This window comes from Oryzias latipes, chromosome 7 (genome assembly GCF_053564925.1).
Source record: "Oryzias latipes strain Hd-rR chromosome 7, Olatipes_Hd-rR_3.1".
NCBI classification, from domain to species: domain Eukaryota; kingdom Metazoa; phylum Chordata; class Actinopteri; order Beloniformes; family Adrianichthyidae; genus Oryzias; species Oryzias latipes.
In genome coordinates this window covers 9,330,911-9,344,446 of record NC_136243.1, presented here as the reverse complement: position 1 = coordinate 9,344,446, position 13,536 = coordinate 9,330,911, and the positions used below count along the sequence as shown (strand labels likewise).

General features: G+C 40.1%; 1 protein-coding gene across 29 annotated transcripts in view; it reads right to left on the bottom strand.

The window, feature by feature from the left end:
• Window positions 1-13,536, bottom strand: part of LOC110013731 (uncharacterized) — a 33,598-nt gene that overhangs the window by 13,005 nt on the left and 7,057 nt on the right. For 20 of the 29 annotated variants that reach the window (XR_013657388.1, XR_013657386.1, XR_013657387.1 and 17 more), the window contains 3 exons: window positions 11,427-11,506; window positions 10,558-10,677; window positions 10,055-10,122 (listed from right to left, as the gene is read on the bottom strand). Coding sequence is in view for 4 of the 29 variants with exons in the window: in XM_078950159.1 (XP_078806285.1) it covers window positions 10,055-10,122; window positions 11,427-11,506 (148 nt within the window). In the remaining 25 variants the exon portion in view is untranslated. The remainder of the gene's footprint in view (window positions 1-10,054; window positions 10,123-10,557; window positions 10,678-11,426; window positions 11,507-13,536) is intronic. The other 9 variants (XR_013657366.1, XR_013657384.1, XR_013657385.1 and 6 more) reach the window with 2 other exon arrangements.

The following is a 13,536-nucleotide window of genomic DNA, read 5'->3' as shown; positions in this document are numbered from 1 at the left end:
GTGCCAATGTTGATGAAATGCTGAATTCTGTTACTTCTAGCATCTTGAATGTTCTGGATGCCATTGCCCCTATGAAAGTTAAATTGAGAAAACATAGACAGAAAGCTCCCTGGAGGAATGATGATCTAGTCAGGGCACACAAACAACAGTGCCGCAGAGCCGAGCCAAAGTGGCGCAAGTCAAAACTCGAGGTTCATTATGGAATATATAAGGCAAGGCAAGTTTATTTGTATAGCACAATTCGTACACAAAGTAATTCAAGGTGCTTCACAAAACAGAAAAATGCATTAAAATCACAATAAATCATAGAAATAATCAACATAAAATTTACTTAAAAAAAAAAAAAGATTTAAAAAGAAAGGAAGGAAAGAAAGGTGCAGATAGGACCTTTCAGTCATATACACGGCTAAACAGAAATGTTTTAAGTCTAGATTTGAACATGAACACAGAAGAGGCCTGTCTTACGCCTTCAGGGAGGCTGTTCCAGATTTTAGCTGCAGAATATTGAAACGCTGATTCCCCTTGTTTAGTTCTGACTCTGGGAATCAACAGGAGGCAGGTCCCTGAGGTCCTCAGAGTACGAGATGGTTCATATGGCACTAACATGTCAGAGATGTACTTTGGTGCTCGGCCATGGAGAGACTTGTACACAAGCAGAGCTGCTTTGAAGTCTATTCTTTGAGGTACAGGGAGCCAGTGCAAAGACCTGAGCACAGGACTAATGTGATCATACTTCCTGGTTTTGGTCAGGACTCGAGCAGCAGCATTCTGGATGTACTGAAGCTGTTTTACAGCTCGTTTGGAGAGGCCGGTGAGCAGGCCGTTACAGTAGTCTAACCTACTGGAGACAAATGCATGAATAAGTATCTCCAGGTCTCGCTTTGAGATTATGTTTTTGATTTTGGCAATGTTTTTCAGGTGGTAAAATGCCGCTGATGTTACTGACTTGATATGGCTGTTAAAGTTCAGGTCAGAGTCCATGATTACCCCTAGATTTCTGACTTGATTTGAGGGTTTAAGAGACAGAGAATGAAGGTAGCTGCTGACAATTTCTCTTTGTTTCTGTGGGCCAAAAACAATAACTTCGGTCTTGTCTGAGTTTAGCTGGAGAAAGTTGTTCTGCATCCACGCGCTGATCTGTTGGAGGCAGTGGTTGAGAGAATCCACCGGCCCATATTCACCTGTTGTCAGTGACACATAGATCTGAGTATCATCTGCATAGTTGTGATAAGATATGTTATTACTGCGTATTAACTGCCCTAGTGGCAGCATGTAGAGGTTGAACAGAAGGGGTCCCAGGATCGATCCCTGGGGCACACCACAATTCAAGCCCATGTAGTCTGAGACACAACTCCCAATTTCAACAAAATATTTCCTGTCTTCTAGATAAGACTTGAGCCAACTTAGGGCAGATCCAGAGATGCCAACCCAGTCTTGGAGTCTGTGCAAAAGGATCCCATGATCAACAGTATCAAAGGCAGCGCTCAGGTCTAGCAGGATTAAGACAGAGACTTTGCCATCATCAGTGTTCAGGCGGATGTCGTTGGTTACCTTGATAAGAGCAGTTTCTGTGCTATGATGGGGTCTAAAACCTGACTGGAAAACATCAAACGAATTTTTTAATAAGAGAAAGTCAGTGAGCTGTTGGTAGACAACTTTTTCAAGGACTTTTCCTAAAAATGGCAGATTAGAGATAGGTCTGTAATTATTCAGTACAGTGGGATCAAGACCGTTTTTCTTCAGGAGAGGTTTAATGACTGCAGTTTTTAATGCCTCTGGAAATATTCCAGATTGAAGAGACATGTTAACTATTTGAGTAATTGATGGCAACACACTGTTCAAGACAGACTTTAGAAATCTAGTGGGTAACACATCAAGGCAGCATGTAGACGAGCTCAGACGGGTGATGGTCTCTTGGACAGTTTGGTCAGTGACAGGTACAAAGTGAGTCAGCTTAGAGTGAGTAGGTGGCCGTTCGATAGTTATATGTGTTGTGGAGTTGATGGCTTTTTTAATGCCCTGAACCTTGTCATTGAAAAATACAGCAAACTCATTACATTTAGGTGTACAAACCAATTCTATTGGTAGCTGGGTTGGAGGGTTAGTTAATCTGTTAACTGTTGTGAACAGGACACGAGAGTTGCTGCTGCAACTTCCAATGATTTCAGAGAAGTACCTTTCCCTTGTTCTGCATAAGATCTGGTTATAAGCGTACAACTCCGCCTTATATATTCCATAATGAACCTGGAGTTTTGACTTGCGCCACTTGCGCTCGGCTCTGCGGCACTGTTGTTTCTGTGCCCTGACTAGATCATCATTCCTCCAGGGAGCTTTCGGTCTATGTTTTCTCAATTGAACTTTCATAGGGGCAATGGCATCCAGAACATTCAAGATGCTAGAAGTAACAGAATTCAGCATTTCATCAACATTGGCACCAGAGATGTTTTCAGGGTTTATCATTTCTACAAACTGTGCCCTAGTGCTCTCATTTATTTGTCTCCTTTGGACAACTGCAGGGCCAGGCGGTGGTTTGGGAGCAACAGACAGGTCAAAGAATACACAGAAATGATCAGAGAGGGCGACATCAACCACACTGACATTGTAAATAGTAACCCCCGTTGTGATGAGCAGGTCCAGAGTGTGCCCTCTGCTGTGGGTGGGGCAACTCACATGCTGAATTAGACTAAAGGTTTCAAGGACAGCATTGAGCTCTTTTGCATTTCTGTCATTGACATTATCAACATGAACATTAAAATCACCTGTAATGACTAGACCATCAAAGTCTGTGCACACAACTGAGAGCATTTCAGTGAAATCATCAATGAAACTTTGGCTGTGCTGAGGAGGTTTGTACATGACTATGCAGAGTAAGGGAGGAGTTTGTTTTAACTCAATCTTAAAGGACACATACTCAAATGATGAAAACACACCAAATGATAGTCTGACTAGACTAGACTAGAACTATGTTTCCTGTGTTTTTGTCAAGCCATGTTTCAGTTAAAAACATAAAATCAAGATTAAAAGAAGAGATAAGATTATTGATTAAAAATGATTTGTTGCATAAAGATCTGACATTGAGTGCAGCAAGTTTGAGATTAGTTTCCTTGGGACTGGTCAAAACCTTCTTGCAAGGGATGTGAACTAGATTTCTTTGATTGGACAGTCTAACTGCCCTTATTTGCATTCTACGTGGTGCAACTACAGGTATAGCACCAGAAGGAAGCTGTTCATCACAGGGCCCCAGTTTGACATAACCTTTCCTAGGACACTGGGGGCCCGTTTCATCCTAGCTCCGGGGAATAGTACGTCTATAGGCGCGCAGGAGAGGTTGAGTTGAGGGTAGTTTGGGTGATGGACCGGGAGGAGTGGGAGCTGGACGGGATTTGGGTGAACGACGGAGGGGGCGTGTTGGAGGGGGTTTGGATGAAGGCCGTGTTGGAGGGACTTTGGGTGAAGGATGAGGAGGGGGCGCTGGAGGGGTAGGAGAGCTCCTGTGTGGTGTGAGGCTCACAGGTGTTAGGGGAGCCATCTTAATTCCTGACTTAATGAGGCTATCAAAATGGCTAGGTAGGGCCATGGGGGAAAGTGGGGGGGACGAAAAGGAAAGTGAGTCTTCACTGGGAGTAGATGTAGCAGGGGGCGCCCACAGCTGGTCAGATGGTGGAATTTCTGGAGCCAAATCTGGTGGTTGTTGTTGTGGTTCTGCAGCTGGGTCCTTAGCTGGCGGTAGTTGTTGTGGTGCTGGTGCAGGTGAGTCCTTAGATGGAGATGGTTGCTGTAATGCTGGTGGAGCTGAGTCCTTAGGTGGAGGTGGTTGTGGTGCTGGTGCTGCCGGATCCAAGTCATTGACCGGTGTTGGTGGAGGTAGTTGTTGTTGCCGTTGTGCTGTGGTTCCTGGGACACTGGCTCGGTCCTTCCTTGCTGCCTTTTCAGGGCCTTGGCCTCTATGCCCCAGAGCGTGGAGGAGGTTCTTCACTAACTCTCTTGCTCCACCTCTGTTCAGGTGTGGGCCTCTTCCCATGAAAAGGTCCTTTCGCTTCCAGAATGTATTGAAGTTCTCAATGTAATGCAATCCTCTGGAAGCACACTCTCTGGAGAGCCAATTGTTCAGCTGAAACAGACGGCTGAACTTGAGTGACACCCCATCGATGTTAGGAAGAGGTCCGCTGATGAATGCTTCAACCTCTACTTTGTCAATCTCTTCAAATAACTTGATGAAGTCTTTTTTCAAACGTTCGGACTGTTCTTTTCTGATATCGACAGCACCTACATGGATGATTATTCGTTTAACTCCTTGGTACAAGACTTTAGATAAGAGTCCTGTAATCACTGGAACAGTAGAACTTGGGCAACATAAAGTTTGCATTCTTCTGTGGCTGACTCCACTGATAGCGCCATCTCCAAGCAGCAGCGTATCTCTGACCTTGACGTTTGGCACAGATTTTCTTTCTGCCTGTGCTTTGTTTCCAACATTATGACTCCTTCTCTGTGGTCCAATTTCACTGTGTTCTTCAATATCACATTGTGTTAGGGGTAAAAATCTGTTTGTGAGCTTTATTTCGGATGTTCTGTCATCTTTACGCTTTGGCTTAACACAGAGTTCCTCCGCACAAAGTTTTGGAAAGGACACAACATCACTCAGGTCTATGTCACTGTTATTCTTCTCGTTTGTGGTAAGAGCAGGCTTCTTACCACCCGATGTTACTGGAAGGGTCTTGTGAAGTCCATTTTCAGTTTCCAAAGTAAATATCCGTGTTTGTAGCTCTTTTATTTCTTGTTGGTAGATCCGACAGCGTTCACAGTGGGAGTTTGTTTTTCTTCCTCTTCCGGACATGTCGCTGGCTTGTCAAAAATATTGATTTGTATAGGTAGAAGTCACAAAAAAGGATGACCAGTCTGATATTCCAGGATGTGTGGAAGAAGTAAAATGATTAAAAATGATTAATTAAATGATTAAAAAGCAAATAAAGCAGGAAGCAGCAGGAGCAGGGAAAAAAGCGTCTGCACTCTTTTGCAGGGGGAGTGTATGTCCTGTGTAAGGCGGAGTTGTATGCTTACAACCAGATCTTATGCAGAACAAGGGAAAGGTACTTCTCTGAAATAATTAGAAGTTGCAGCAGCAACTCTCGTATCCTGTTCACAACAGTTAACAGATTAACTAACCCTCCAACCCAGCTACCAATAGAACTGGTTTGTACACCCAAATGTAATGAGTTTGCTGTATTTTTCAGTGACAAGGTTCAGGGCATTAAAAAAGCCATCAACTCCACAACACATATAACTATCCAACGGCCACCTACTCACTCTAAACTGACTCACTTTGTACCTGTCACTGACCAAATTGTCCAAGAGACCATCACCCGTCTGAGCTCGTCTACATGCTGCCTTGATGTGTTACCCACTAGATTTCTAAAGTCTGTCTTGAACAGTGTGTTGCCATCAATTACTCAAATAGTTAACATGTCTCTTCAATCTGGAATATTTCCAGAGGCCTTAAAAACTGCAGTCATTAAACCCCTCCTGAAAAAGAGCGGTCTTGATCCCACTGTACTGAATAATTACAGACCTATCTCTAATCTGCCATTTTTAGGAAAAGTCCTTGAAAAAGTTGTCTACCAACAGCTCACTGACTTTCTCTTATTAAACAATTCGTTTGATGTTTTCCAGTCAGGTTTTAGACCCCATCATAGCACAGAAACTGCTCTTATCAAGGTAACCAATGACATCCGCCTGAACACTGATGATGGAAAAGTCTCTGTCTTAATCCTGCTAGACCTGAGCGCTGCCTTTGATACTGTTGATCATGGGATCCTTTTGCACAGACTCCAAGACTGGGTTGGCATCTCTGGATCTGCCCTAAGTTGGCTCAAGTCTTATCTGGAAGACAGGAAATATTTTGTTGAAATTGGGAGTTGTGTCTCAGACTACATGGGCTTGAATTGTGGTGTGCCCCAGGGATCGATCCTGGGACCCCTTCTGTTCAACCTCTACATGCTGCCACTAGGGCAGTTAATACGCAGTAATAACATTTCTTATCACAACTATGCAGATGATACTCAGATCTATGTGTCACTGACAACAGGTGAATATGGGCCGGTGGATTCACTCAGCCACTGCCTCCAACAGATCAGCGCGTGGATGCAGAACAACTTTCTCCAGCTAAACTCAGACAAGACCGAAGTTATTGTTTTTGGCCCACAGAAACAAAGAGAAATTGTCAGCAGCTACCTTCATTCTCTGTCTCTTAAACCCTCAAATCAAGTCAGAAATCTAGGGGTAATCATGGACTCTGACCTGAACTTTAACAGCCATATCAAGTCAGTAACATCAGCGGCATTTTACCACCTGAAAAACATTGCCAAAATCAAAAACATAATCTCAAAGCGAGACCTGGAGATACTTATTCATGCATTTGTCTCCAGTAGGTTAGACTACTGTAACGGCCTGCTCACCGGCCTCTCCAAACGAGCTGTAAAACAGCTTCAGTACATCCAGAATGCTGCTGCTCGAGTCCTGACCAAAACCAGGAAGTATGATCACATTAGTCCTGTGCTCAGGTCTTTGCACTGGCTCCCTGTACCTCAAAGAATAGACTTCAAAGCAGCTCTGCTTGTGTACAAGTCTCTCCATGGCCGCGCACCAAAGTACATCTCTGACATGTTAGTGCCATATGAACCATCTCGTACTCTGAGGACCTCAGGGACCGGCCTCCTGTTGATTCCCAGAGTCAGAACTAAACAAGGGGAATCAGCGTTTCAATATTCTGCAGCTAAAATCTGGAACAGCCTCCCTGAAGGCGTAAGACAGGCCTCTTCTGTGTTCATGTTCAAATCTAGACTTAAAACATTTCTGTTTAGCCGTGTATATGACTGAAAGGTCCTATCTGCACTTTTCTTTCCTTCCTTTCTTTTTAAACCTTTTTTTTTTCTTTTCTTTTCTTTTAAAGTAAATTTTATGTTGATTATTTCTATGATGTATTGTGATTTTAATGCATTTTTCTGTTTTGTGAAGCACCTTGAATTACTTTGTGTACGAATTGTGCTATACAAATAAACTTGCCTTGCCTTGCCTAGAAAACTATAATTATGAAATTTCACTTTAACTTTAACTCACTTTAGCTTAACAAAAATAACATCTATTATGCATTTTCCATATTTCTGACTGTTTTCACTCTAACTGTGGTTCGAACTCGGTACCAAAGGATTTCGTCACCTTGGACAGCGTAACACAAGCTACAATTTAATTGGCTGTCTGTGTTGCAGCAGCTACAATTTGATTGGCTGTTCCATGTTACAGGTATATACGGCTGGCCCGCGCGTTCCACTGAGCTATCTACTACAATCACACCTTGCCATCATATATTGATAGAAGTATTTTCCCTGTAAATAACGTTCAAAGTGAATTATCTTATTAGGAGAAACTGAGTTGAAAAGATCCTGAGCCAATGTACTTTTTTTACCAGGAGCCATGGTAAAGTGCAATGAACTGACGCAGATTCCAATACAGGGGAAGCAATAGAACTTGTCGGGAAAGGTTCTGGATTCATTTGTATTATATACAGGGAACAGCGCGCCCAACTGTTCAAACACAAGTGACATCTGAACCGTGGTTTGACCCAACAATGCATTTGGCGCTTCCTACGTCATCATCCACGTGATCTGCGCTTGTTGACACACGCCACCAAACATTGTGCCGAACCACTCTGCTTCATGAAGGTGAAACACGCGCCGGAGTGTCCGTGTCAAACGGACAATACGTTATTTTACTTTTTCAATACTGTTGCAGAATATATGCATTTTATATACAACAACACCACATTTTATTCAAAAGTTCTTTAACCCTTGTACTATCCTATGACCCCACCCTTACATTGACGTGTTCTCCCTACCATGACAAAGGTGGATAAAGGTGGAAAGATTTCATGTAATCCATGGACACCAGTGAAGATCACAAATAATTGAAGAAAAAAGGTTCAGAGCACTGTCTAGTGGGTCTAGATGACCCAACTTCCAACGGTAAAATGCCTAGAATAGCACAAGGGTCAAAAAAAATCTCAAGGATACTGTACAAAAACGCAACAATCAATAAAATCCAAAATATACATTCAAAGTTCAATCAAAACAACTGACAGAAGAATAAACAGTGAACTCAGTAAAAAGCCAAAATATAACAGATTAGTGTAGAGTTTGGATTTGAAGGATGACAGAGAGACAAAGTTAAGGAAGTCATGAGGGAGACAATTCCAGAGTTTTAGAGCCAAGCACGAGAAGGCTTCTACTCTCTGTGGTAACAAGCCGAGCCGGGGGACGGAGAGCAGAACAGAAGAAAAGAAGGTCAATGAAGAGAACGAGAGGGAGATGTGGAGAAGGTTGGAGAGATAAGGCGGAGCCAGGTGAGGGAGGGCCTTAAAGGTGGAAAGGAAGAATTTGAATTTGATTCTAGAGGCTAATGGAAGCCAATGCAGCTGCTAGAGACTGGTGTTGATATGACTTAAGGACGAGGTTCTGGAGATGATGCAGGCAGCTGAGATCTGGACCAGTTGGAGTTTAATGAGAGTTTTTAGAGAGAGACTAGAGAGTAGTGCATTACAGTAATCAAGACATGAAATGACCAGACTGTAAACTAGAATAGAAGCAGAATGGACAGTGAGGGAGGGACAAAGATAATTAATATTACTTAAGTGGAAATAGAAGGACTAAACAATGTTATTGATTTGAGATTAAAACACTACTGACATTTTGAAGATGACACCTAAACTCTCAACCTGTGGGGAGAGGGAGACTAAAGATGAGTCAATGAAAAGAGTAAAACTTGGATCTCTGGAGAGAGTGGAATAAGAAGTAGTTCAGTTTCATCACTATGGAGCTTAAAAAGGTTTTTGTTTTAACCAGTTTTTGCTTTCAGACAGACAGGAAGAGAGAGATGTGCGGAACAGAAGAGTCAGGTTTACTAGACAGATAGAGTTGAGTCTCATCCAGTGAATATTGATATTAAGTTTGTGGAAAATCAGTGGCCGACTGTGCATTACACACCTTGGTTTCAGTAATCCTGTGTCTGAATCACTCAACCACTTAACCATTTCTATGCCTCTAAAAAAACTGTGTAAGCAAATTAGAAACAAAAATCTCATTATGTAACGACAACCAGCACAAAAGATTGAAAATAACCACATAAATTTGAAAAATGTTATTTATTTCACTCATCAAAAAATGGGATTTGAAGACAAAATACATCCTCAAACAGTTCGATTACCTTGTCATGTAGATTATCAGGCTTCAGTTCCCTCAAGAAGTCTTTTTCTATTTCATTAAGTCAGTGCTGAGAGCTGAGTCTGTCCAGTTGTTTCTGAGTAGGTTTGAATTCACTTTAGAGCAGAAAATTTCCGCTGGGCAGACTCAGTTCATAGCTGCTAACTCCAGGCCCTGGTGCTCCAGCTCCTGCCAGAGGGCCTCAGCTCCACTTGCCATGAGTGTTTCCTTCATTTAATGCTTTCCCCTCCAAGTGGGGCAAAATAACTACTTAACTAAGAACATAACTAAGTAATAATCTACTCCATATCCAAAAAAAAAATAAAAAAAAAATAAGGGGTTTCTGTTAACAAACCCAAAGGTATTTGTAGAAATTAAAGTCTTTTTTACTTCACAACAAATACAAAATCGATCTACAAATGTGTGAAATTCACAAAAAAAAAGTCTTTGCAATAAAGTCCTTGACATTTAAAAAGCTTGACATCAAAATGCTTCTTTCAAAAAGGTCGTTGGACCAAAAGACCTTGAGACCGGATCTCACACTGTTAGCTGTGAATGCTGGGAGATAAAACAGTCAAAGTCTAGATCACACGATCATGTGATGCTGCTAAAACCTCATTTACACAAAACCACATTTCTACTTTTTAAGAAACATAAATGTAAAAATGTACTTAATTTCAGAATTCACTTCAATCTCATTTATTTTTGTTGAAAATGTAGATTTAGAAGCTTGTTGTTCAAAGCTGTGAACAAATATGAGGAAGAAGAAAAAAAACCTGAAGTGACTTGAAGGAGGAAATACTAACCACAGGAAATTGATGTATTTCTCTCCAGACTGTGGGTTGTTGTTGACTTCAGCCTCTGACAGAAAACACTGAGAGAAGAAGAGACAGAGAAGAGCAGAGGAGAGAACAATGTTTGACTTCACATCACTTCACTTCCCTCTGTTTCTGACATGGATGCTCACATTTACAGGTAAGAAACATGACAGAGATTCAAACATGACCTTTCTGAAAGCATGGAACATGACTTGTTGTGTTCTTAATGCTAATGACAGCAGGCTGCTAACCACATTGACTTCAGTGTATTCTTTAAACATGCATGTTAAATGTCTAAGATGTTCATCAAAAGGATCAACACAACATGTTTGTGTTTCTCTCTTTCTCTAAACTGTAGACGCTCAAACATTTGAACAGAAGACTGTCAGAGTTGGAGAAGAAGTCACTTTGAAATGTGAAAATGCAAATGATTTCAGTGATGGATGTTCCAGAATCACCTGGCTGTACAGTAATTCAGGACAAACATTTACCCTGTTTGAACTCGGGAAGATTCACAAAGATGTTGGATCTAAATCAGACAGACTGAGTCTTACAGAGAAATGTTCTCTGGTGATAAAGAAGATCACAGATGAAGATGCTGGAAGATACACCTGCAGACAGTTAAGCACATCAGGAAAACAGGAAACAGATTTTCAGGTTGGACTGAACGTTAAGAGTAAGTTTTGATTTTTATATTTCAAGCTTTAAGTTTGTGAATATGAGACTGAAACACATCAACTGATATGCAGATAAATATGAAGACTTCTATTGTTCGATATTTTCTAGTTTATGCATCTAAATATAAAATTATTGACAAATATAAACAGATGCTGTGTGAGAAAGTTATTATTTTTCCAATAGAAAATTATTTTTTTATAGATTTTCTCACAAACATCAGATGACACTTGTTTCATCAAACTTCTGCTTTCATTAAAGAACATTGGAATAATGCTCAACATAAAGAGGTTTTTTATTCAGAGCAATTGACTTTACCAGTTGCAAAAGTCTCATAAAAGAGTCTTGAGCTGTCTGAGTTTCTGTGATGAACTGAAAGAATCACATGACTGAAAAGAAATATGTCAATAAGTGAAACTGCAAATATTGAAACATGAATAAGCGGGTAAACACTGTACTCAGAAATGTGTGAATGGATCAAAATACCATTTGAGATTTTTATAGTTGGGAATGAACAATATAAGACACTTAAAAATTCAAAACCCTTTAAATGGATTTTCCAAAATTTTGATGTATCATAATTTGGTTGAACTAAACGTTATAAAGAGTAAGTTTTTAATTTTTAAGTTTGTGAATATGAGCCTGAAACATACAGTAACTAATATGCAGACATGAAGACTTCTACCTGTGACAGACTGGTGACCTGTCTAGGGTGTCCCCTGCCTTCGCCCACAAGTAGGGATAGGCTCCAGCAGCGCTGTGACCCTGAAAGGGATAAAACGGAAGAAGATGAATGAACGAATGAACGAACGAATGAACGAATGAATGAATGAATGAATGAATGAATGAATGAATGAATTAAGACTTCTATTGTTTGTTGAATTTTTCTAGAATAAAAACAATCTAATTATAAAAATATTTAGATGTTTAAACGTTAGATGTTTTATAGTTTGACAAATATAAACAGATAATGTGTGAGAAACAGTTGTTATGTTTCCAATAGAAAATGACACATTTTTATAGATTCTCTCACATATATCAGATGACACTTGTTTCATCAAACTTCTGCTTTGTCGTTTTTCAGAAAATGATGTCAGATCAACTAGAAAAACACTTAAACCAACATCCAAACCATCTTCTGCATCAACATCTGCAGCTGAATCCACAACAACCACAGAATCAGTTCTGTCTACATCCAAACTATCAGCTGCAACAGATCATCTCTCTAAAAAAGGTATGTGGTCGATGTCATCGTCTATCGTGATGATTCTATCGTCTCGTCTGAAGATGAAGTCACCAAACAAACATGAAGGTTGTCAGAAATAACCCAGTGAGAATGTTTTAGAGCTGAGGGTTCAACTCTCACATGTCAATCAAAAGACTAAGTCTCTGTTTTTTCTCAAACTTCCAGTGAAAGATAAATTGACTCTTTACATAGAAATAATGAAATAGTTACTTGTTTATTAACAGGACACCACTAGTTACTTTATGAGGAGTTTGTCTCATCTGCAAAATTCAACACTTCTGAAACCATCAGAGAATAAATGTGATGCTTAAACACAGAAAAGGTTCAGAATTGAACCAACACCTAATCACTCAGTATTTAGCTGCTCTTCCTCCTGAGGTTTTTACATCTGCTTGAAGAACTCTTTCCACCACCAGAAAAAAAATTAAACTGGAGGTTAGCAGCGCTTCACCCATCCCAACTGAAGTCCTTTAGAGGTGCAGAAGCCAAGAGTTTAAATGAAATATTCAGCAGACATTTTCACCCAAAGGAACCAACAAAAAAGGGATAAAACAGACAAAAACAGGTCAGTTGCTGTGCTGAAAGACTCAGCTAAAGAAGTTTTTCTTTAATTCAAGTGGGGATGTTGGATAGACAGAAACATGAGCTGACACAGTCATGTCCCATTTTATTGAGAAAATGTTCTGAATGGTTTGATTCTCCTTGAAGGTGTTTGGTGGAGGATCATCTATGTTCCTGTGGGTTTAGCAGCACTCTCAGTCATCACTGCATCAGTCTGCATATGGACCAGAACACAAGGTGACAACACAAACACATGAAACTGTTACAGACACAGACTATGACTGATTCTGACTTTTTCCATGAAACATGAGCTGAGTTCATATTCTGTCCTTATAAAGTAGAACCAAGAGTCAGAGTGATCAGTTCTGTGTTTCTCACAGGAGCAGAATGATGAATTGAAGACCTGCCTGCTTCTCCTTGACTCCATTGATGAACACATTTTTAATTTTATCTTCATCTTTTATCATCAAATAATGGAACACCAGCTTTAGATCATGACAGAAATAATTTCCGAGGTGAAAATGTTTAAAAGTCTTTTTTCAGACTTTATTCAAAATGAGTGGGAAAATTTTTGTATCTCATTGTTTTAAATATTTACTAAAGCCTAAGGTTTTTTTTAACTCCACATGAAATAAGTCTTTAGTCGTAAATCTGGGACTCACCTAAAAACAAGATAAATTATCATCTCAATCTGTAGAAAGTTACAATAGTTTAAACAAATAGTAAAGAATGTGGATTCTTTTTCTAAGTCTTCAATCCGTATGACTTCATTTCCCACTTTAGTGCTTCTTAATACTTTAAAGAATCATCTTTTCTGCATCTTTTGTTAACTTTTTCTATGCTGTTTATATTAACCTGAAGCTTTCCACTGATTTTTTTGTTATTTCAAATAGAAGTAAGAATTGGTTTCTCAAAATTAATGTTAGCATATTTTATACACCTCCAGAAAAACAATCTTGCTCTATTTATTCAATTTTATTTTCGAAAT